This window comes from Nematolebias whitei, chromosome 7 (genome assembly GCF_014905685.2).
Source record: "Nematolebias whitei isolate Nwh7 chromosome 7, NemWhi1, whole genome shotgun sequence".
NCBI lineage: Eukaryota > Metazoa > Chordata > Actinopteri > Cyprinodontiformes > Rivulidae > Nematolebias > Nematolebias whitei.
In genome coordinates this window covers 1,306,406-1,332,549 of record NC_056504.1, presented here as the reverse complement: position 1 = coordinate 1,332,549, position 26,144 = coordinate 1,306,406, and the positions used below count along the sequence as shown (strand labels likewise).

At 46.9% G+C, this 26,144-nt stretch overlaps 1 protein-coding gene across 1 annotated transcript in view; it reads right to left on the bottom strand.

Moving 5' to 3' along the window:
- The window catches only part of LOC119412087 (calcium-dependent secretion activator 1-like), a 780,001-nt gene that overhangs the window by 400,581 nt on the left and 353,276 nt on the right, over positions 1 to 26,144 (bottom strand). The window contains 2 exon segments of the mRNA XM_037679064.1: positions 4,618 to 4,624; positions 10,384 to 10,393. Coding sequence (XP_037534992.1) covers positions 4,618 to 4,624; positions 10,384 to 10,393 — 17 coding nt within the window.

The window sequence follows — 26,144 nt, the reverse complement described above, 5'->3', positions numbered from 1 at the left end:
TCATAACTTTCTCATTATAGTCTTTCTGGTTCAAAATCACTGTGCATCTTCCTTTGTCTTTTGTTGACTGCAGGCACAATTTCAAGAGTTGACACAGTTGTTCTGGGATGAAGATGTTCACATCCTGGAAAGAGAGGAACAATGGTTTGAGAGAGGAGTAAAGGAGGCCAAGGAGGTGCAGAAGTCTGCATCAACTCTAACCTTATTGAATCCAGTGACCTGCTGGTCGAATGTGAGGGACAATATGTCAGTGCTACCAAACATGACAACCAGGTATCTGTGTGTGCAACAATCATCATCTACAGCCTCAGAGGGAACACTTCCTACTGCTGGAGACACCATCAGCCAGGAGTGGGCTTCTTTGTGTCCAGAGAAAGCAGACATGTTGTTTCTGAATAAAAACTGTTAAGTGAAAAGGTCCTCAGTGTGTAGTAGTGAACATTTAGCGCAGTTAGCATTTCAGCGCTGCGCTGCACGGGAGCTATACATTTTTCAAACAACAAATTCAAAATCTAATGGGCCAAATTAATTTAGCTGATTATCGACACGCTTTCGTTGCTCGGGGGTGATGCGGTGTCGTGTCGTTGGCTCTGAGGACTGTTGAAGCCGTGAGGCCGATCTTCTGGCGTCGGGTCTGTGGGCGGTGGCTGCTGGTTGACGGTCTGCCTTCGAGGGCCTGGTGGACCTGGGTGCTGTGTCGGCTTTTGGCTGTCGAGTCTGGGGCTGCTGCTGTTGTGAGGAAGTGCGGCGGTGTGGGAGACTGTCGCCGTTGGATCCACGGTCCTGTTCGGAGCCGAGTTACCGTCGTGGATCTTGGGAGAGTCTGGGGCTGCGGTGTCTGATTTCCTGGAGTCGGACGTCCGGAGGCCGCTGGGCTGCGGAGGAAATCGATGTGCTGGTTGGATCCGTGATCTGACATTGGCTCTTGGCTAATGACTTGATAAACCACGGCCATCGGGCAGGTGGTTTTGTGAGTAATGGCAAAATCCAAACTAAGAAAACATGATTTGACTGAACAAAACTCTGATGATATGGAAGAAATACGGAAATCTCTGAACTTTATGAGTTCAGAACTTGTGAAACTAACATCACAACAGGAACTCTTGATGGGTTTGTTTGAAGAAGTCAAACAATTGAAATTACAAATAAATCTCAAAGATAAAAAAAATAGTGGAACTCGAACAAAGGATTGACGACTTGGAACAGAACTCTAGACAAGATAACCTCGTTATAAGTGGACTGGAGATTAAAAATCGTTCATATGCAAAAGTCGCTGCTGGTGAAGGAATTACTGAAGATGCAACTCCAATGGAACAGATGACGTTAGAACAGGTGGTCTCCTTTTTACAAGACAGGGAGATTGATATAAATCATGAAGATATTTCTTTGTGTCACACCTTACCCAGCAAATCTGAAAAATCTAAACCGGTTGTTGTTGTAAAATTCATTAGCAGGAAATCAAGAAATAGTGTAATCATGCAAGCAAAAAAACTAAAGGGAACAAAAGTTTACATAAACAAACATTTAACAAAAAGAAATGGAAATATTGCCCGTGAAGCTAGGTTTTTAAAAAAACAAAAAAAAAATAGTTGCGACATGGACAAGAAATGGAAAAATCTGGATTAAATCACAAGAAGGATCGCAAGCAAAACTAATAAAAGAACTGAAGGATTTGGAAAAATTTAGATGAGTCTAGAAGATGACTAATTATAGGTCTTCTAAGATTCTCCACATTAAAGTAGATAAAGTGAATAACCTGATGAACAAATACCTCTCTCACCAGTTTACTCTGGATGGACATTGGGGTAGACGTTGAGTTGGAGGATGAACTCTGGCTCGTCCCAGTACCCTACTCGCATCACTGCCATAAGAATGGCAGAAGACATAACCGGAACCTGTCTGCTACTCTTCCACCGGCACTACTTGCATGTCCACCTCTTTGTGCTTGGCCCGGCGAGGCTGAGTCTCTTGGAACCTGTCCCAGTGCTTCAGTGAGGGCTGATTTGGACGCCTCACCTTCCATGGTCCCGGTGAGGTCTGGATCCGGCACCTCACCCTCACTCAGATATCCTAAAGAGACTAGTTCTGCTTTCTCCTTGTCCCAGCCTCCACCCTGCTCTCCTCAGGCACAACCTGTGAAACGGGGGATAATTTTGCAGGGGAAAGAGCAGTCATTCCCCCATTCATCTATGGAGCAGGCGAAGTGGGGACAACCCAGAGAGCACCTCGGGCATCCATCTCCTGCTCCAGTGGAGTGTAACCAGATCCCAAAGCTGCCTCCACTAGAGGACCAGGGAACCCATCATCTCATCCGGGCTATGATAATGATTCTTTGAGCCAAGCCCAGAGATAAAATTAAAAAAAGAAAGTTTCTAGTTAATGACCTCTTAAGGACCTTCACTTCCCAGCTTGATCTGCTTAGTACACCAGCCCATCAGGTGATCTTTGACTTTGCCAGGAAATTAAAAACAGAGCTTGATCCATTTGATGTCCCTGTGCATGTTGACACTGCTGTAGTGTCTGGGAGACTCACGTGGGTGGGTGGGGGGGGGGGGGGGTTGTGTACTTGAGCCCCCACCCACCTGTGGGATTAATGGGCTCTGTGCCTGCAAGAGGTCCTGAGCCTACAGGAGGTCCTGAGCCTGCAGGATTGTTAAGGGTATTTAAGAGTTTAAATTGGTATACTCAGATTGTGTTATGTGTTGTATATATTTGTGTTTTCACCACAGTGTGGTGGCATAGAGCTCTTCTGTAATGAAGCACGTCACCACACACCTGTATCATATGATATAAATTGCCTCCAGAAAATGTTTTTATCACTTGATGAGCTTCTTGATGGGCTACGAGTCTCTGCTACTGCTTGTGTACGTGTGTGCTCTCACGATACTTGTAGGCCTCAGAAGCCACCATTTGTGTCACTGAAAATAAAGTTGCTAAAAGGAGAAACTCCTCTCTACTGCTTCCTGCCTCATAGTCGATGCTGAAGATGCTGCAATACTCAACAGGTTATGGGCCCAGTCGAGGACCAGGCAAGACCCAGTCAAAAGCAAGAACCAAGCCCAGTCAAAGCCCAGGCCAGTCAAGGACCAGTCAAAAGTAAAGGACCAGAACCAGTCCAGGACTAGTCCAAGAGCAACTCGATGAAGAAGTTTCTTCTGAGAGAGGACGCAGAGAGGACGCTGGCGCTGCATGTTCGCCGCTTCTCCGCGCTAAAAAGTCATTATACTGTTGCTATATTTGTGGACATTTATCTGGACTTATTTTTGTTCAGTAATTTCTCAATCAGTACTTATAACAGACAGCTTATTAGCACTCCCTAACAGGAATTTGGGACTATTGCTGTCAAACATACAACTCCAGCACGGCGGCTCGGACTTTGCTTGAAGAACTAGCAACTATTGCGCTCACCTTGCTGCTTCTGTCAACCTCCTGTGTCATCTGGATTGTTCCAGTTTGTCATCTTTTCCTGGATTTTTTTCCTGTGCTATGCTGTGGATTACATCGCACTGCCTTTTGGATATCCTTTTCGGAGCTGTGGGTCTGCTGTTAGCGGCTAGCTCTGTGCTAGCTTCCCCCGGCTTGGCTGGCTCGTCGATGTTGACCTACTCCGCCTCCCAGCTGATTGGACTCAACAACTGCTCCATCCCTTCTTCTGTTTCTACCATTAAACAACTGGGCCTTCTGCGTAGACCTCGTTATGTCCATAGAGGCTCTCGGAAGAGAACTGTTTACTCTCGGCAAGCTGGGTCTGACTCCATCCCTTCCATCTGGTCTACCGGTCCTGCCGCACATCGATTACGTCATCAGAACGCTGCCTCTGTAGTCCCTGATATTGCTGAAAGAACACAGCGCACGAAGTGGCAAGGAAAACGTGGAGTGGACTTCAGGCTGCTTAAACCCCTTCTAAAGGCTTCTACTCCAACCATTATTAAAATAGAACTTTTCAATGTTCAATCGCTATCCAATAAATCATGTCTTATTCATGATCATATTCTGGAGAAGAATTTGGACCTCTTGTGCCTTACTGAAACATGGCATCAACCAGATGTGTACAGCTCTCTGAATGAAGCCTGTCCCTCTGGATACAGTTACCTGCAGAAAGCCCGCTGCACTGGCCGTGGTGGTGGTCTGGCTGTAATTTACCGCAGTAATTTAAAATGATCACATTTAGCTTCTCGGGACTTCTTGTCTTTTGAATGTTTGGCCTTCAACCTCAAAGCCCCCCTCCTGATGAATGTTATATTGATTTATCGGCCTCCCAAACCACATGTTTCATTTAACTCAGAGATGCATGACCTCCTCACTTTTTTCTGCGCATCTCCTGTGAAAAATATTATTCTTGGAGATTTAAATATCCACATTGATAATTCCTCTTCCCCTCTGGCAGCAGAGTTTAAGTCCCTTTTGGATTCTCTCAATCTCACTCAGTATGTTGACGCCCCTACGCACAACAGGGAGCACACTCTGGATTTGGTGATTACAGACACTGTACCTATCAATAACTTATCTGTATATGACCTGGGTGTCTCAGACCACAGTGTCATCTCCCTGGAAGTGCCTTCAACTTCATCTGCTCCTAATCCTAAACAACTTATCCAGTTCCGTGACTTTAAAAACATTTCCCCTGAGGTTCTGTCCTCTGATCTCCACTCCCTGACCGCTGTCAATCATTCATCTGCAAATGACTCTGTGGATTACTACAACCAATCTCTCCAGGAGCTTCTGGACCTCCATGCTCCCTTTAAAGCAAGGCTGGTGTCTTTCTCCCGTTCAGCCCCTTGGTACACTGCTGAGCTGCGCAAGATGAAAGCAGCTGGCCGTGCTATTGAGAGACGTGTAAAATCATCTGGTCTCTCTGTACATCAGCAGGCATATAAAGAACATCAGAAAGCCTACGCCTTTTCTCTTAAAGAAGCACGGTCCAAATATTATTCCAACATCATCAACAACTGCCCTGGAAACTCTAAACAACTCTTCTCCACAATAAATCATCTCCTTAATCCCATTAAACAATCTCATGAGGACTCTGTTCAAAAATGCAACCTGTTCCTTTCATTTTTTAAAAACAAAGTTAACTCCATTAGATCTCAGCTCCATAGCCTCCCTGATCTTCATCTGCCATCTACCTGTCTGCATTCTGGGTCCCTGAGCTGCTTTGATGAGGTTGTTCTGAGTGAAGTGGAGACCATCATCAAGAAAATGAAGCCTTCATCCTGCGCCCTGGATCCTTTCCCCTCGTCTCTCATTAAATCCAATCACTCTGCAATAAGCCCATTAATCACACAAATAATAAATAAGTCACTGCAATCTGGTCAAGTTCCACTGCCTCTTAAAACTGCCATCATTAGGCCTCTTCTGAAAAAATCTAATTTGGATCCAGACATTCTTTCTAATTACCGCCCAATTTCTCACCTCCCATTTCTGTCAAAAGTGCTGGAAAAAGCAGTTGCTGCTCAGCTGCAGATCCACCTACAACAACACTCCCTGTATGAGAAGTTTCAGTCTGGCTTCCGTGCAGCTCACAGTACTGAGACCGCACTGCTGAGAGTCACCAATGATGTCCTCATGGCTGCTGACACTGGTTCCCCCTCCCTTCTTGTTCTCCTTGACCTCACTGCAGCTTTCGACACTATGGACCATAGTATCCTCCTCCACCGTCTTCATGTGGAGGTCGGTCTCTGTGACACTGTCCTGGACTGGTTTAAATCTTTCCTCTCCAATAGGCTGGAATGTGTTAGTCTTGGCAATGCCAAGTCCCAGACTGTCTGTGTCTCCTGTGGTGTCCCTCAAGGGTCAGTTTTAGGGCCCCTGCTATTTTCCCTTTACATGTTGCCTTTAGGTCAAATTATTAATCAGTACAACATTTCTTTTCACTGTTATGCCGACGATACACAGCTTTACATCAGGACCGGAGCATCATCTTCACCACTGTCATCTCCATCTTCACTCGCTGCCCTCTCTACCTGCCTGGAGGAGATAAGGGCATGGATGAATCAGAACTTTCTTCAGTTAAACTGCTCCAAAACAGAGGCCATACTGATTGGCACCCCTCACCAGGTTCAAACTTCAACTATAACGACTATTTCATTTTCCGGACAAGACATCCCCCTCTCCACCACCTCTGTTACAAATCTTGGAATAAAAATGGACTCTCATCTTACATTTGAAAATCACATTAAGCATCTGTACTTGCCCCCACCCTCATTCGCCCCACTCTGGGCCCATGAGCAAGGCCCTTAACCCCCACCATGTGCTCCCTAAACAGGTCTCTCTTGAAAATGAGTTCTCGTGGCTCAATGAGACTAACCTGGATAAATAAAGGCTAAATGAAAAAAAAACAAAAAACATTAAGCATCTGTTTAAAACCTGTTTCTTCCATCTTCGAAATATCTCCAAACTGCGCCCATCTCTCACTTTTGCTGATGCAGAGAAACTCGTCCATGCTTTTGTCTCCTCCAGGCTCGACTACTGCAACTCCCTGTTTACTGGAATACCCGGCAAAAACCTTCAGAAGCTTCAATATATTCAAAACAGTGCAGCCAGGATTTTATTGAGAGCTCGTAAATTTGAACATATTACACCCATTCTCCATAACCTCCATTGGCTTCCTGTCACCTACAGAATTCAGTACAAAATTGCTCTCATTACCCATCAGTGTTTATATGGAAATTCACCAGATTATCTGAAGGACCTTCTTGCTCCATATTCATCCACCCAGTCCCTACGATCACAGAACAGTCATGTCCTCCACCTGCCACGAACTAAATTAAGAACCATGGGAGATCGGGCATTCTGTGTGGCTGCCCCCCGCCTCTGGAACTCCCTCCCTGAATATCTGAGAGCTCCACAATCATTGACTGACTTTAAAAAAGGCTTAAAGACTTTTCTTTTTAAGCAAGCCTATTCTGCCTCCACATGATTGTATCATTGATTTTAGTTGTTTGTATCATTGATTTTAGTTGATTTTATCACAGATTTTAGTTGATTTTATCACAGATTTTAGTTGATTGTATCATTGATTTTAGTTGATTTTATCACAGATTTTAGTTGATTTTATCATTGATTTTAGTTGCACTCTGTAGCACTTTGAGATTTTTGTTAATGAAAAGTGCGTTACAAATTAAATTCATTATTATTATTATTATTTATTATTCATGCGAAACAAGTAGAGCTGCAAGCTAAAAAGCTAATGATAGCTTCATGGAACCACGAGGAGCAAGCAGGCTGCCTCTGCTTTTCTTTGACGGAAATGAGACCAAATATGAACTTTGGGAAACTAAAGTGCTGGGATATTTGCACCTAGCAGGATTAAATGAGACAGTTTTGAGAGAACCAAGCAGCGAGACAGAAGTAGTAGCAGATGGTAAGAAGAATGGTAAAAGGAGAAATGCCTCTACTGCTTACTGCCTCGTAATCGATGCTGAAGACGCTACAATACTCAGCAAGGGTATCCCACGCCTCAGCCTGAGGGTCCCGAGTCTGCAGAGGGTTCCACGCCTCAGCCTGAGTGCCCTGAATCTGCAGAGTTCCACGTTCCTGAGTCTCGCGTCTGTTCATGAGAGTTCCACATTCCAGAGTTCCACATCTGTCCCTAAGAGTTCCATCTCCTGCTGAGTCTGTCGCAGAAGATTCTGATCCTGCCACAGAAGAACCTGATCCTGCCACAGAAGAACCTGATCTTGTCGCAGAAAAACCTGGTCCTGCTGGTCTACTACAGTATCTGAAGTGCTGACACTCCCTGCTACAGCACCAGAGTCCCCTCCATAATCTACAAACTCCTTGGTCTTGGTGACGTATGAAGTCTCCCTGGGCTCATCATTGTCTACAGCATCATTTTACTTCATGACTGCTGCAGAACAAGTGGTTCTTCTGCTCCTTGCTCCCCATGCTGGGCGCTCATAGGTTCTTAGGGTGTCTGTCACCATCAGTCAGCAACCTGCACTTTGGCACTGTGCTAGACAGCCTCCACCTCTGCCCACCTGACTTGCTCCGGCCCGTTGAATTGCGTCCTGACCGCCCACCTGAACTTTGGTCATGTGCCGGACGGCCTCCTCGCTGCTCAACTGACCTGCTCCTGCCCGTTGGACGGCCCACCTGCCACCCACCTGAACTTTTGCCCAGTGCTAGATGGTCTCCTGGCCGCCGACCCTGACGTCTGACCAGCCTTGAGATGGTCTCTTGGCCATCTGAACATTTTTTGTGTTCCCCGTGTGTTTAGTTTAGATCCCAGGCTTTGATCCTGTCAGTTTTTGGTATGGTCCTCGTGTTTTCCTCGTGCCCTCCACCCTTGCCGTTCCTCCCTCCACCCGCCCTAGTGTTTTGGGGTGGGTTTCCTAGGGATGCCAGGGGGCATCCTTGGGGGGAGGGTACTGTAAGTATGGCACCCACTGGTGGGCCATCCTTGTCTGTACTCCTTAATGTCTCGCTTTAATTATCAAACATCAGTTTCACCCTTGTCTCGTGTCCAGCTGTGTGTAATTATGCCCCGTCCTGTCTGTGTATTTGTCTGTTTGTTAGTCCTGTTATTTGTCGGTTAGTAGATTGGGTACAGCCTCGTCTTGTCCTGTCCTGATCTGTCCTGGTCCCAGCCTGTTCCTAGTTCTCCCATCATTTAAATTTGCTGCCACGTAGCCTCTGTACTTTGTTATTAAAAGTATTTTATTTTATGTTCTGCCTCCCAAGTTCTGCCTGCACCACTGGATTATTTCCTGCTCAGCCAGAAACCCCTGAAAAATGCTTTAACTCAGCCATGTATACACATACAGAGCTGAATTTTTTTCAGGTTATAGCTGAGAACATTCCTTATCACACACTGCATCCAAATCAAAAATCCAAGATGACTGCCTTAGCTAAAAAGGAAAAAAATATGACAACTCAGGCATTTGTAGAGCAGTTCAGCTGAAATTTGGTATAGTGGTATCTGAGAGCAAACCCAAACACATAGTACTGTCAGATCAACAGTTTATATCAGCAGCAGACTAGTAGTCCATTACATTAGGAACAATTGTGCACGTTCTGCTTCTGTCTGATATTTGAAACTTATTTCTGCTACTTTAAGCTACTTTTCAACTGTTTTCTGACATTCTTAAGCAATAAGCATTCACACTTGCATTTTCGCATGAAATGCAAATTCTCTAGTTTCTATCATCCATCCATTATTTTCCGCTTATTCCAAAGTCGGTTTGCTGGTGCAGCAGATTGAGCAGGGAGACCCAGGCATCTCTTTCCATATCCACCTCTTCCAGCTCCTCTGGGAGGATTCCAAGGCGTTCCCAGGCCAACTAAGAGACATAGTCTCTCCAGCATGTCTTGGGTCTTCCCCGGGGTCTCCACTCAGTTGGACAAGCCCAAAGCACCTCCCTAGGGGAGTGCCATGGGGCCATCCTTACCAGATGCCTGAACCACCTCAACCGGATCTTATCGACATGGAGGAGTAGCGGTTCTACTCCAAACCTCGCCCGGATAACTGAACTTCTCACCCTTTCCCTAAGGGAGAGTCCAGCTACCCTATGGAGAAAACTCATTTCAACCGCCTGTATCTGCGATCTCATTCTTTCGGTCACTACCCAGAGCTCATGACCATAGGTGAGGGTAGGAGCGTAGACCAACCGGTAAACAGAGAGCTTTGCCTTATAGCTCAGCAGCTCTCTCTTTACCACAGAGGACCAGTACAGAGTCCACAATACTGCAGATGCTTCACCAATCCATCTGTCAATCTCACACTCCATTCTTCCCTCACTCGTGAACAAACCCTGAGATACTTGAACTCATCCACTTGAGGCAGAACCTCACCCTCGACCTAAAGAGAGCAATACACCATTTTCTGGTTGAGATCTATGGCCTCAGATTTGGAGGTGCTGATTCTCATCCCAGCCGCTTTACACTCGGCTGCAAACCAATCCAGTGAGAGCTGAAGATCACGGCACAATGACACCAACAGGACCACATCATCTGCAAAGAGCATAGATGGAATCCTGAGGCCACCGAACCGGAAACCCTCCACCAGCTGGTTGCATCAAGAAATTCTATCCATAAAAGTTATGAACAGAATTGAGGGACGTGGTCGAATGCCTTCTCCAAGTCCTCAAAACACATGTAGACTGGACGGGCAAACGCCAATGACCCCTCAAGGACCCTAGTGAAGGTAAATATCTTATCCAGTGTTCCATGGCCAGGACGGAACCCACACTGTCCCTCCTGGATCTGAGGTTTGACCAATGATTGGACTCACTTCTCCAGTACCCCTGAAATTGACCCTACCAGGGAGGCTAAGGAGAGTGATGCCCCTATAATTGGAACACAGAGTTGGTCCCCCTTTTTGAAGAGGGGAACAACCACCCCAGTCTGCCAATCTAGTGGCACTGCCCACAATGTCCATGCAACGTTACAAAGGCTTGTCAGCCAAGATAGCCTCACAACATCCAGAGCCTTAAGGAAATCAGGGTGAATCTCATCCACTCCTGGCGCCCTGCTGCCTCGGAGCTTTTTAACTACCTCGGCAACCTCAGCCATGGTTATGGACAGATCAACCCCACAATCCCCTGACTCAGCTTCTTCCATGTACGGCGTGCTGGTGGGATTGAGAAGGTCCGTAAAGTAATCCTTCCACCTCCCGACGAAATCGTTGGTTGAAGTCAACAGTACCCCACTTTCACTGAACACAGTGTTAGTAAAGTACTGCTTTCCCCTCCTAAGCCGCCTGATGGTTTGCCAGAATCTCCTCGGAGAGGACCGAGTCTCTCTATCCAAGGTTTCACCAAACTCTTCCCACATCTGAGCTTTTGTCTCAGCAACAGCCAAGGCTGCAGACTGCTTGGCCCTCCCGTACTCCTCAGTTGCCTCCAGAGTCCCATTGGCCAACAAGGCCCGATAGGACTCCTTCAACTTGACAGCCTCCCTAACCCGAGGTGTCCCCCACATGTTTGTGGATGGCCACTGCCAGAAGCACCGACAACCTTGCGGCCACAGCTCAAGGCAGCTACTTCAACAAGCGAGGTGCGGAACATGGCCCGCTGGGACTCAATGTCCCCCACTAGAGCAGGAATGTGGTTAAAACTTTCCCAGAAGTGTGAGTTAAGATCTCTCTGATGTGTTCTTCTGCCAAGCATTCCCAGCAAACCCTCACTACATGTTTGGGTCTACCGGGTCTGTCCAGTATCTTCCCCCACCATCTGATCCAACTCACTACCAGATGGTGATCAGTTGACAGCTCAGCTCCTCTCTTCACCCGAGTGTCCAAAACAAATGGCCGCAAATCAGACGACATGACTATGAAGTCAATCATCGATCTACGAACTAGGGCGTCCTAGTGCCATGTGCATTTAAGGACACCCTTATGTTTGAACATGGTGTTCATGATAGACAAACTATGACTAACACAGAAGTCCAACAACAGAACACCGCTCGGGTTCAGATCAGAGAGGTCATTCCTCCTGGTCACACTGTCATTACTCATGTGGGCATTGAAGTCCCCCAGCAGAATAAAGGAGTCCCCAGCTGGTGCACCTTCTAGCACCCCTGCCTAGGACTCCAAGAAGGCCAGATACTCTGAACTGCAGTTTGGCGCATAGGCACAAACAACAGTCAGAGTGCGTCCCCCCCACCCGAAGGCGAAGGGGAGCCACCCTCTCATCTACTGGGGAAAACGCCACCACACAGGCATCAAGTCGGGGGGCTACAAGTAGACCCACACCAGCTCAACGCCTCTCACCATGGGCAACTCCAGAGTGGAATAAGGTCCAGCCCCTCTCAAGGAGATCAGTTCCAGAGCCCATGCTGTGCATCGAGGTGAGCCCAACTATATCTAGTCGGTACCTCTCAACCTCGTGCACAAGCTCAGGCTCCTTCCCAGGCTATACAGCACCTCAGACTGAGGAAGTTTCTCGGATGAGAGACGAAACGTTTCTACATTTTTTTGTTGTTTTGCTTTGTTTTGTTTTTTTGAATGTCCAGAGGACTAGATTTAACTAATTTAGATGTTTCTACCTGGTTTATTGAGCATGCATCAGGATACTGTACATAACTGTTCCACTGAGGAGTTTTAAAAGTTTTATTAATAAAAGTAAATTGAAATTGAACAGATTGATGTGAAGTTCCATGTCTGTTAATTGCAGAGTTACATTGGAGCAAGATGGCCATCTTAGCTAAAAAGGAAAAAAAATATGATATCTCAGCCATTTTTAATGCTATTCAGCTTAAACTTGGCGTAGCTGAGAATGATCTTTAATAGACTCTGACTGAAAATCAAAAATCCAAGATGGCTGCCTTAGCTAAAAAGGAAAAAATATGATAACTCTGGCATTTTTAGAGCTATTCAGCAGCAGCTTGGTATAGTGGTAGTTGAGAGCATACCCAAACACAAAGTACTGTCAAATAAACAATTTAAATTGGCAGCAGCCTGGCAGTTCCCATCAACATTTCTCCAGAAACTTTCTAGTCTTAAAATAACTATTTGCATTTGATAGTATTCAGCTAATTTCCTCTGCCCTGCAGCACCTTTTTTAAGTTTGTTCATGACAGGCATAAGACTTTTATTACCATTTTTATTTCATTCCATTCCATAAAATCCTCCCATCCTATCCTAATCCCATTCCATCCTATCCTGCCCTGCACCCACACCTACCCGGTTACTGCACCACTCCACTCACTGTACGGGAGCATGATGTTAGACGTTCCCTCCAATCAGTGAACTCCAGGAAAGCTACTGGCCCAGATGGAGTACCTGGCAGGGTGCTCAAAGCATGTGCCCTCCATGCTACGGGGAGAATCATCCATCTCCGTGGCTGGTGGGGTCCTGGGCCCTAATTTTAATATACAACCTAGACACTCACTTATAACACTCTCACAACACATGCATATATAGGATCTGGAGTGGGCACATGATCGCACTTAGGTGGTGGGATGTACTACCATTTCCACCTCCCCGGACCTGTGCCCACTCTCATATGTAGCATGTAGACATTTAGGGTTCTGGGCGGAGATGAGGGGTGAACGGGCGCCGCCTGCTCTCTGGGCAAGAGGTGGGTCTGTGCCGGTCGCCACCTCATCCCCCCATTTTAAACGCACTGTATAACAACATGCATCAACACCATATTCGAGTGGGAGGAGGAGGAAGTGGGTCTGTTCATAATTTATTTATGCATATATAGATTTATTTATTTATTTATTTATTTTTTCCCCTTTCACAAACACCTCCTTTCTCCGTGTGACACGGGGGGTGGGGGGGGGGGGGGGGGGGGGGGCGCATTGTTGGGGTCTGGGCTGTGGGTGGGCTTTGGGCCTTGGGGGCGGTCAGTGTTGGGGCTGGTGCTTCGGTTCCTCCTGGGCTGTTCCGATTCTTTTAATCTAGGTTCCTGGTTGCGATGGCCGGCACTTTGACCGGGGTGGCTGCCGGCTTTCGGCGGGGGGTCGGCTATGGTAGTGTACGTGTGGTCATTGGTGGTGTAGGGCGGCGGTTGGGGGCGTGGCTTCGCCTCATCCGGGCACTGGCTGGTCTTCCTGTGTGGCATTTGCAGTGGGGGTGCTGTGTGTGTGGGGGGGTGCATGGGTGGCGTGCTGGTGCGTCTCCGGGCCTATGGTGCGGAGCTCTTGATGTGAGAGCCGGCCCTCCTCAGCTGCGGCTCCCTGCTGCTCTGCCCCTTGGGCTGGGGCCGGCCTGTGGTCGCTGTCAGGTAGATGGTGCATGCGGTCGGCCCGACAGAGATTCTGTCGGGCTATCTGTGTGTGCCTGTTGGTTGCTCAGGTTGGGTTTTTGGTGGTCCCCCCTCACTTGGATCAATTTGGGCACCAAGTTTGGTGTGGGGCCCACTCCCCCCAGTCGTGCCCCCCTTTGGCGGGGGACCCCCTTGCCGCCGGTGCATTGGTGGCTCTCGGTGTCTGGGCTGGGTGGTGGGGTGCATGTCGGTCCGCCCTGGTTGCTGCCTGGCGGGGCCTGGGTGCCCTGGCTCTGTCGGGGCTCTGCTGGGGGGTGGTATGGCCTCGGGGCTTGGGGCTCGGTGTCCATGGCCGGATCTACTTGGGGGGGGCATGGGTCGCTGGCCGGGCCTGTGGGCTCGTCGCTGCAGCTTCCTGGAGGCTCTGCATTGTGGTGGCTGGGGTCACCCGGTTCTTTCCTCTGCTCCTCTCTGGGGGGGTGCGGTTCTCCCTGTTGGGAGACTCTTGGGGCTCCGGGCCTGTGGGCCGCTGTGTGTCTGTGGCTCCGGTCCTCCCTATGTTGCCATTGTGTCCTGGGGGGGCGGGTCTGTGGGCCCCCGCATCCACTATTGGGCATTCTTTTGGAGAAATCTGGTGGTGGCGGGCGTGCTTGCGCGGGTGTTTGAATTCAGGTGCTTTGACAGATGCACGCTAGGTTGGGTAGTGGTGGAAGCTAGATGATTCCTTGTGCGATGTCGAATGTTTCATGGTGATATTGTGGGTGGCATTGTGCTGTGCATGTTGTTTGGTGGTCTCTCGTCTTATCTTCTTCTCTTTTATTATTCATTTATTCTTCTTTCTTCTCTTTCTTTAAAAAAAAATAAAATTGAGCGATGATGATAAGTTCATTGAAACACTTCACAATGTTTCTACACTTAAAATGAGCTCACAATATAAAGGAAAAAAAAAAGCATGTGCCCTCCAGCTCGCCCCCACTTTCACCAGAATTTTCAATCTCTCCCTGGCCCAGGCAGTCATCCCTCCATGCTTAAAATCTGCAACCATCATCCCAGTGCCGAAAACGCCTACTATCACCAGCCTGAATGATTACCGACCGGTGGCTCTCACCCCAGTAATCAAGAAGTGCTTCGAGAGACTGGTTCTCCAGCACATCATGGACTATCTCCCTCCGAACTTTGACTCCTACCAGTTTGCATATCGCACCAACAGGTCCACAGAGGATGCTATTGCAGTAGCCCTCCACACCGCGCTGAGCCACCTGGAACAACAGCACAGTTACGTTTGAATGCTCTTTGTGGATTACAGCTCGGCCTTTAACACAATCATTCCGGACATTCTTATAAATACATTGGACAATCTCGGCCTCCCCCCACTCACATGTGCCTGGATAAAAGACTTCCTAACCAATCGGCCCCAATTTGTAAGACTTGGTCCCCACCTCTCCTCCACTCGTACGCTGAGCACTGGCTCCCCACAGGGCTGTGTGCTGAGCCACCTGCTGTACTGTCTCTACACCCATGACTGCAGCCCGGCCCACAACAACAACCTCATCGTCAAGTTCGCTGATGACACCACAGTGGTCGGACAAATCTCTAAGGGAGATGAGACATTTTACAGACAGGAGGTCCTGGAGCTAGCAACCTGGTGCTCAGAGAAAAATCTGGCTCTGAATATCAAAAAAAACAAGGAGGTAATTATTGATTTCAGGAAGCACAGCACCAACCTAGCCCCCCTTTACATCAACGGCGAGTGCGTGGAGAGGGTTCACACTGCCTGATTTCTTGGTGTCCATATCTCTGCTGACCTAAACTGGAAAGAGAACACCACAGCGGTCATCAAGAAGGCTCAGCAGAGAATACACTTCTTAAGAGTCTTTAAGAAGCACAACCTGAACACCAAATTGCTGCTGACCTTCTACCGCTCGTCCATCGAGAGCCTACTGACATACTGTATCTCAGTATGGTACGGCAGCTGCACCCTGGCTGACAGGGAGAGGCTTCAGAGAGTGGTCAAGACAGCACTAAAGATAACTGGCTGCCCTCTCCCCTCCCTGATGGACATTTACACATCACGCTGCCTCAACAGAGCAGAAAACATAATCATGGACTGTTCACACCCGAGTTTTGAACTGTTTGACTTGTTACCTTCAGGGAAGCGCTGCAGGTGCATCAGAACAAGAACAAACAGATTCAAGAACAGTTTTTTCCCGAAAGCCATCACCACACTGAACTCACACATGCACTGATTTAATAATCTAACTTCCCAAACCCCTGGACTTCTACTGTGCAATACTACTGACATTCCATACCTTCAGTCACCTTAACTACCTCACTAATATACATGATGTGCAATACAATTGTGTAATACTTGTATTTTTTACTTTCATTATTATATCTATATTGCGTTACATTTTTTATATTTTTAGTGTGTGTTTAGTGTTTAATGTGTGTTTTCTTAAGGTGTGTTTTTGCACTGGAAAAAGGAGTGGCTCTTAATTTCATTGTACTGCGTATAATGACAATAAAGGCATTCTGATTCTGAAAAATAATTTTTTTGGAGAAAGTTTTTTTTTTAATTCTGAGAAAATAAACCACAAGTATCTTTTTGATCCAAACAGAAGAAACTGTTTAAAAATCAAATATGTCTCCTCTTTGTCTGTATTAGTCAGTGTCTACAGGTCTGTAATGGTTTATGATTTTTCAGGTCATGAAAGAAATAACAGCAGAAAATATTTATAAAACATCACCTGGATCCTTTACTTTTTCTGTGATTTGGTTACTAAGTAAAATAAATGCATAAAACGATATGGGTTGCAAAGATGAGTAGAAAGAAGAAGGAGAAGGGAGTTGTGAGGTACAGAGAAGAGAAATATTAAGTACAAATGTTTCTGGCAGAAAATACAAAAATACAGAAATAAAGTTTACATTTGGTTCAATGTATTTCAGTTTAATAAAGTTATGTTCATTTAAAAACAAACATGAAACGTAACCTCTTTTTTTTTCAAACAAACCATAGAAAAATTTTATGAGAAAAAAGAAACCATCATCATCAGTCAGTTTATGCATCACATATTGAACTAAATCATGACTAAATCATTTTAAAATTATCTTTAGATATTTCCAGCTTGAATGTGCTGTAAGAATAAATACTTACAAAGGCTTGCACACAAGCAAAGTACAAACGCATTCAAGTTGCAGACAGACAAAATGAGTGGCATGGACAGAACAAACAAGATTACAGAAAAAGTAGAATGTGTTATTAATGTCTCCAAACATAATCAAGAAATTAAAAAGTTCAACTGAAGCAAGATACAACCAAAAATGTGCCACAAAACTTCCACTCATTTCACAAAGTGGCATGCAAACTGCCTGTTGGAGAAAAATATAAGGATACAACGGAAGGGGAAGGGTGAGGTAGGAAAATGTGAAAAGTACTCACGAATAGTTAAATCCATCACTTGAGATGCCAAGCAGAAGACAGGATGTTCATACATCTCTCTCTTTTTCCCTACAGAGAAAGGAGGAGGGCATCGAGGCATGCAAGGGGTCAAGGTCAGACGGGGTGAACACAATTGTTGCAGGGAAATTATTTAAAATTTGACTAAACCAAAACAACAATTCATTCTGTTTTGTTAAATGGTTGGTATGTGTAAATAGGTTGTTCAGTTTGACGTCTTGTTCAGGTTTGGATTGACACCTGTGCTGAAGTCAGTGTTGATGGCTGAAAATCTGATACCATGAGTCTCAGGTTGTTCCAGTGTGTTTAAGGGGAAAGCACTTCTGGACAAGTGGTTGAAAAAGAGAGTGTATTAAAATAAAAAGTGACATCACATGAGCATGAATCTATGATGTATTTTTGCTAGCAGCTGACAGACGATACATTGGTGTCAGAAGTGTGATTCTGTGAACTTCCAGTAAAACAACATATTCCTAATAGGTAAAGGAAAGGGCTCATGTAACAGTTGTATTTTTATCTAAACTGACCCAGTTTCCGACCTGGGCTGGTTCACCCCTCCTTGGGCGACCTGGTGGTCCCGAGCTCTCCCAGGAGCATCATATTCATACCGAACTTAGTGCGGACACCCGATTGACACAGTATACTGCAGCCCAGAGCTCCTGAGCTCAATCAATCAGTGGAGATCAGTGCTTGGACTCTCAGGACATGTCCTGATCACTCATATGGAAGCTGTTTTTATTCTGTCATTTTTTTCCAGGTTTGTGTTTTTCTTCCTTCTTCTAGATTTTCCCTCTTCAGGAGTGGCCACAGGGAGTCATCCTCCTCCTTTCTCTCTCTCTCTCCCTCTCTCGCTCTCTATCTTTCTCTGTCCATCATCTCCTCTATCTCAATCTGTCCTATCTTCCCCCCACTACCTCCATGTCCTTTTTGACTGTATCCTTATATCTCCTCTTCAGTCTATTTTTGTTTATCCCGGCGGCTGCGTTTCTAACACCTTTCTACCCATATACCCATTGTCCCTCCTCTGGACATGTCCAATCCATCTCAGTCTGGTATCTCCGACTTTGTCTCCCACTTGCTCAACTTGTACTGAACCTCAGATGAACTTTAAAGATCTTATCCATCCTTGTCCCATCTGGGGTGAACTTCAGCTTCTTGAATTTTTTTGCCACTTCCAGTTTTTCTCCTGTTTTGTCCAAAGAAAACATTTTTCTTTTCACTTTCTACCTGTGTTTTTGTTATTGATATGCAAAGGTTACGACCAGTTTTTGCATATGTCTTCAGAGGCCAGCAACCACACATAAAATGATAATTGTAAAGTGAGAGTTTTCATCCATCTATCCATCCATCCATTTTCTTCCGCTTATCCGGGGTCGGGTCGCGGGGGTAGCAGCTTAAGTAGGGAGGCCCAGACTTCCCTCTCCACAGCCACTTGGGCCAACTCCTCTGGGGGAATCCCAAGGCGTTCCCAGACCAGCCGAGAAACATAGTACCTCCAGCATGTCCTGGGTTTTCCTTTGGGTCTCCTCCCGGTGGGACATGCCCGGAACACCTCACCAGGGAGGCGTCCAGGAGGCATCCTAAACAAATGCCCGAGTCACCTCAACTGGCTCCTCTCGATGTGGAGAAGCAGCGGCTCTACTCTGAGTCCCTCCCGGATGACCGAGCTTCTCACCCTATCTCTAAGGGAGAGCCCAGACACCCTGTGGAGAAAACTCATTTCAGTCGCCTGTATCCGTGATCTCATCCTTTCGGTCACAACCCAAAGCTCATGACATAGATGAGGGTAGAAACTTAGATCGACCGGTAAAATGAGAGCTTCGACTTTTGACTCAGCTCCCTCTTCACCACAACAGACCGGTACAGCGCCCGCTTCACTGCCGACGCTGCACCTATCCGCCTATTGATCTCAATATTGCAGATTCGTGTAAGCCAACACAACCCCACAACATCCAGAGCCTTTAGGAACTCCGGGCAAATCTCATCCACCCCTGGGGCCTTGCCATCAAAGAGCTTTTTAACTACCTCTGTGACCTCAGCACCAGAGATTGGAGAGCCCAACCCAAAGTCCCCAGGCTCCGCTTCCTCAGTGGAAGACGTGCCAGTGGGATTGAGGAGGTCTTCGAAGTACTCTGTCCACCGACCCACGACATCCCGAGTTGAGGTCAGCAGCACACCACCTCCACTACAAATAGTGTTGGTGGCATACCTCTTTCCCCCCCTGAGATGCCGGATGGTGGACCAGAATAGCCTTGAAGCCGTACAGAAGTCATTCTCCATGGCCTCTCTGAATTCCTCCCACGCCCGGGTTTTTGCCTCCGTGACTACCCAAGCTGGATGCCGCTTGGACTGCCGGTACCCATCAGCTGCTTCCAGGGTCCCACAGGCCAAAAAGGTCCGATAGGACTCCTCCTTCAGCCTGACAGCATCCCTCACCGCCGGTGTCCACCACAGAGTTCGAGGGTTACCGCTGCGACAGGCACCGACAACCTTGCGGCCACAGCTCTGATAAGCTGCCTCGACAATAGAGGCGCGGAACGTGGCCCACTCAGACCCAATGTCCCCCGCTTCCCCTGAAACGTGTTCCTAGCTCTCCCGGAGGTGGGAGTTAAAGCTCTGTCTCACGGGAGACTCTGCTAGACATTCCCAGCAGACCCTCACAATACATTTGGATCTGCCAGGTCTGACCGGCATCCTCACCCACCATCGGAGCTGACTCACCACCAGGTAGTGGTAAGTGGACAGCTCTGCCCCTCTCTTCACCCGAGTGTCCAAGACATGTGGCTGCAGATCAGCTGAGATGACAACAAAGTCGATCATCGAACTGCAGCCTAGTGTGTCCTGGTGCCAAGAGCACATATAGACACCCTTATGCCTGAACATGGTGTTTGTTATGGACAATCCATGACGAACACAAAAGTCCAACAACAGAACACCACTCTGATTCAGATCGGGGGGGCGTTCCTCCCAACCACACCCCTCCAGGTCTCACTGTCATTGCCCACGTTAGCACTGAAGTCCCCCAGTAGAACAAGGGAGCCCCCAGGAGGCGCACTCTCCAGTACCCCCTCCAAGGACTCCAAAAAGTGTGGGTAATCTGAGCTACTGTTTGGTGCATAAGCACAAACAAAAGTCAGAACCCGTCCCCCCACACATAGGTGGAGGGAGGCTACCCTCTCGTTCACCGGGGTCAACCCCAACGTACAGGCACCAAATGAGGGCAACAAGTATGCCCACTCCTGCTCGGCGCCTCTCGCCAGGGGCAACTGCAGAGTGGAAGAGTGTCCAACCCCTCTCAAGGAAACTGGTTCCAGAGCCAGAGCCATGCGTTGAGGTGAGTCCGACTATTTCTAGCCGGAATCTCTCAACCTCACAGACCAGCTCAGGCTCCTTCCCCACCAGATAGATGATGTTCCACATCCCAATATCCAGCTTCTGTAGCCGAGGATGAGACAGCCAGGGTCCCCGCCCTCGGCCACCACCCATCCCACATTGCACCCGACCCCTTTGGCCCTTCCCACAGGTGGGTGAGCCCATGGGAAGGAGGACCCATGTCTCCTCTTCGGGCTGTACCCGGCTGGGCTCCATGGGTAAAAGCCTGGCCACCAGGCGCTCACCAGCATGCCCTACCTCCAGGCCCGGCTCCAGAGTGGGGCCCCGGTTACCCACCTCCGGGCGAGGGAACATTGATTCCATTTGTTTTGTTCATCATAGCGGTCTGTGAGCTGCACTTTGTCTGGACCCTCACCTAGGACCTGTCTGCCTTGGGTGACCCTGCTAGGGGCATGAAGCCCCTGACAGCATAGCTCTTAAGAACATTGGGACACTCAAACCCCTCCACCATGGTAAGGTGGCAGCACAGGGAGGAGGTGTGAGAGTTTTCGTGTTGACTTATCAGGAAAATACTGGATAATGCTTTTTAGGACCCCATAAATTGAACACCATGCATGTATAGATGGCTGTACCCCCCCCCCCCCAAAAAAAAAAAACAAAAAAAAACAAACAAACAAACAAACAAAAAACAATGTTTCTGCAGGTGTTCCCGGATGGTGACTTAAGGATGTCTACTAGGGGCAAGGGACAACCTGTGTGTAGGTGTCAGATGAGTATTAACCTGCTAAGCCTCATTGACTTATCAATAATGAATGCTAACTTTCAATAACTAATATTTATTATTATTATTTTGTACGCTGCTGAGAGTGGCTACCTGCCAGAGTTTCTGCCATTCTTGGTTATTTGCTTTTATGTAATTTTACCCTTTTCAAACTGTGCTTGCACTGTATAGTGGGGTTTCAGTGGAAAGCGCATGTAATTTTTTTAAGGTACTTTTATCCTGTTTTTAATCATATTTGGAGTACTTTTCTTCACTTTTATCATGGCAACCCCCCATCCTTCTGGAAACACGCGGGGTGCTATTGTTTACACCAGGGAACAACTGATCGGTCTCCAACACAGCAGAGTTTTTGGACAAAAACATGAAATCCCACAAGAGCTTAGAAGGAAATATCAAGGATGCAGGGCGGAAAAAAGACAACGTCTGGATAAGAGGAAGTATAAACCCTACCTTCCATCCATTATTATGGGGAATGTCACTGGTAAATAAGACAGACAAACAAATGGCACTCATAAGGAGCCAGCCATTGTTTCGGGAGACTTCATTGGTGTGTTTCATGGAGACTTGGCTGTGTGACAATATTCCAGACTCTGCAGTGAATGTAGCTGGTTTTCACTGTGTGCGCATTGACTGGAGCTGCAGAGTGAGGGGCAAGCGGTGGGGGGGTCGCGATTTACATTAACCACAAATGGTGCAACCCCCAACATAGAAGAAGCGTTTCTGTAACCCGGACATTGAACTGATAGCAATCGGTCTCAGACCATATTATCTCCCACGTGAGTTTCCACATGCCATAATCCTCTGTGTTTACATTCCTTCAACTGCTGAAGTGTTGCGGGCTGATGACATCATCAAATCAACCATTGCAAGACTACAGTCTTTGCACCCTGATGCCTTCATGGCTATTTCTGGTGATTTTAATAATGTCACAATAACCTCAACCTTGCTCAAATTCAAACAGTTTGTTGACTGTAAAACTAGGGGAAATAAAACACTGGATCTGCTGTATGCTAATGTGAAGGAAGCATACAGTGTCATAGCTCTACCCCCCCCCGGGCAAATCAGACCACAATCTAGTTTACCTCAAGCCCCCGTACATCCCTGCAGTCCAGCGGCAACCAATGACTGTGAGGACTGTATGGAGGTGGCCACAGGAAGCTATGGAGACCCTGCAGGGCTGCTTTGATACCTGACTGGGATGTGTAGTGGACTAGGCCTACGTCGAAACTAAGTCTAAGGTCAAAACTCTTGACCTTTAGAACCTTGTGGGACAGGAACTGTCATTTCATGTGTAGTGGACTAGGCCTACGTCAAAACTAAGTCTAAGGTCAAAACTCTTGACCTTTAGAACCTTGTGGGACAGGAACTGTCATTTCATGTATTTGAATACATAGATACAGGTTCACCCATCCTGAGACTTTCTTTCTTGAAGATTCAAGTGAAAAGAACACTCTCTTTTTATTATCATTACTATCTTACAAATGTTGATAATCAAAGTGTCTTAGTTCAAACCATTTTAGATGTTGCAGTGAACTAATCAATTTTATTAACTGAGTAATGATTTTTATTCTCATGTTAAAAGCTGTTGCAGAGTAATTATGCATTTTTCTGATTTCTGCTTTTGAATGAGCAAGTGTGTGCGTTTACAAGGTTACAGTCAAACGAAAAACAAGTTGTTATGTTAAAACTGTCATGTTTTAGAATCCTCTCAGACGTAAATAGAGATGTTTTGCACCTGTTTCTTAGACACGCCAAAACAGAACCCTCTCGGTCTGTGAGAACATTTCTGAGCTGTCCCATAACAATTCTCGCTGTCTCTAACCTCTTACGTCACAAAAACACACCCCTTCTGGTCGTTTCTGACCAATGAAAAATCCCAAAAAGTGAACCGGGAAAGAGTCTTTAAAATGTCAATACTTCCTGGTCTACCGAGAGTGACTTACGACTCACGGAGTTACAGAGTTCACGGAGTTGGAGAGTTGTCAGACTTCTAGAGTTCTGGAGTTCTGATGGAGTGCTGTTGGAGTTCCTGACATGACAACAAAGCTCTTCCGAGTTCCATGGGATTATAACATTTTCCACTGAGGTGAATGTGTGTCGAACAGAGCCTCGCCACTACTTCTGACGGGCTACAGCCATTCTAAGGAGACGCTGGACCGGTAGCGTTAACGGAACACCATATCTGCTGATTATCATCAGAAAGGTAATGGGTCAAGTTTCCTACCAAGCGTACCGAGGCGAGCTGGGCTTCTGATGGAGAGTGTCGGTTCTGGTGAACATTCAATTTCCCTCAAACCCCATCCTTTACTCCCTCTAAACTTCTTTCCATCTTTAAACTTTCCTATGAAGTAGAAATTCTCCCAGATATTTAGAAATGTCTGTGTAAAGTGCTTATTCACATCCGTGTGGGTAAAAGATCATAGTTGTACAGTTTTCATAAATGTCTTTGGTGCAGCAACGGAAAAATCATGGCCGTATGATTTTTCCTGATTGATTGCTTATATTGTTATTTTCATAATTTGCCAAATTAATGTAAAGGTTTGATGTTAAATTTGATTCTGTAAATAAATGACCGCATTCATTTTGATGGGTCAAATTTAAATGACGTCTCACTTTGCATTTCCTTAAATCCAATGCACGTTTTATTCAGTCCAGAAAAATGAGGAACCCGCGTTAAATGATGAATATATCCAAGCATCTGTTCATCTACAGATGTCTGCTGTGATACACATTGGCACGACATTAACTCACTCACTAGCTATGTTTACATGTGCAGAATTCTTTGACCGGATTGAAATGTGTTCTGTTTGAATAATTCAAATGTATTGTTTACATGGGCACAATCTGTTCATGACGAGCGTTTACATGCAGCGGGCTTTGTTCTGAACAGCAGTACTGACATGAGCAAAGTGGTAAACTCTCATTAAAAAAAACACAGAAGAAGAAGTTCTACTTCCGGGGTGAACGTAAACAAACTAGAGCACCCAAAATGGACCCACGACAGGTTTTAATGATGGTGGAGACGTTACTGCACTCCCTGACTGAGCTACAGGTGATACAGATCATTTTGAGCTCTTTCAAAGTTTCTAGTAGAAATCTTGTGTCACTCACCGACCAGTTTTGCTCCCCTGACATGCTAATATTATTAGCGTTAGCCAGGCGGAAATGGCAAAGTCGCACATGCGCAGTCAGTTCAGTTTTTCACGATCAGATTAAAACGAACAGATCAAGCGTTTACATGCGCACCGATCGGGTTACGGATCGGCGTAAACCACCCGTTTCGTTCTGATCACAAATTATATCGGATCGCGCCGAATACACAAAAAATAACCCGAACGGAGTGTTTACATGACACACTTTTGTTCCGACAGGCCATTTGATCCAGTTACTTATGTCCATGTAAACATACCCAGAGACTGTGTTACAGATTATATTAACTTCTGCACGGATAATATAATCCCCACAAAAACAGTGTGCTACTTTTCCAACAATAAACCATGGATTACCAAGGACATCAAGGCAGCCTTGAAAAGGAAGAAGGCTGCCTCAAGAGGGGGGGACAGGGAGGAGATGAGGAGACTGCAGACTGAGGTGAGGGACAAGATCAGGGAGGGTAAGGAGCAGTGCAGGAGGAAACTGGAGGGCAAATTTGCTCTAAACAATACCAAGGAGGTCTGGAATGGGATGAGAAGCATCACTGGTCAGAAAAAGTCTGCAGCAGTGATGGAAGGAGACCAACAGGAGGCCAACAAGTTAAACCAGTTCTTCAACTGGTTTGGCGTTGTGAACACTGCTCACCCCTCACCCACACCTCTAACTGCTCCCTTTTCACTCATTGCTCTGGCCCCACCCACACCTCATCCTACACCTTTAAGGGGGTCATCACACCCCTTAGACAACCGCTCCCCTCCTCATCAGCAACAACATAATGTACCCCAGCTGCAACCCACTTCACCTAACACCCCATCCCCTCCACCATCAGAGCCTCCAATCACCATCAGCAGGGAGGCTGTGAGGATGGAGCTCAGCCGTTTATGTCCAAGCAAGTCTGCAGGTCCAGATGGATTGAGCCCTAAACTCCTGAAAGGATGTGCGGCTCAGCTGTGTGATGTTTTTTGGCACATTTTTCACCTGAGCATGAGGGTGGTACCCGATCTGTGGAAAACAACATGCCTGGTCCTGGTGCCGAAAAATAACCACCCAAACTCACACAGTGACTACAAACCTGTGGCCTTGACATCACATGCCATGAAGTCGCTGGAGTGGTTGGTCCTGAAACACGTCAGATCAGTGGTGGAACCATACCTGGACCCCCTCCAGTTCGCATACTAGCTATGCATCGGAGTTGATGATGCCATCATCTACCTGCTGCACAGAGCCTACACGCACCTAGACAGGGCAGGCAGCACTGTAAGAGTCATGTTCTTTGACTTTTCTAGTGTTTTTAACATCATAAGACCTGCTCTACTCTGCAGTAAGCTCCTGGATATGCAGGTGAATGACTCGCTGGTCACTTGGATCGGAGCCTACCTCACAGGTCAACCATAGTATGTGAGGCTGCAGAACACCACCTCAGACACCATACTGAGCAGCACAGGGGCTCCTTAGGAGACGGTCCTCACACCGTCCTCAGGGGACGGTCCTCTCACCATTTCTGTTCACCCTCTACACCTTGGTCTTCAGGTACAACTCACAATCCTGTCACCTGCTGAAGTTCTCGGATGACTCTGCCATTGTGGGCTGCATCACTGTGACCAGGAAGCTAAATACAAAGGTGTGGTGGACAACTTTGTGGTGTGGACAGAACTACCTGCAACTCAATGTTGGAAAAACTAAAGAGCTGCAGGTGGACTACAGGAAGAAGACCAGCCCCACCAACCCTGTCAACATCAAGGGTACTAAGGTGGACACTGTGGACTGC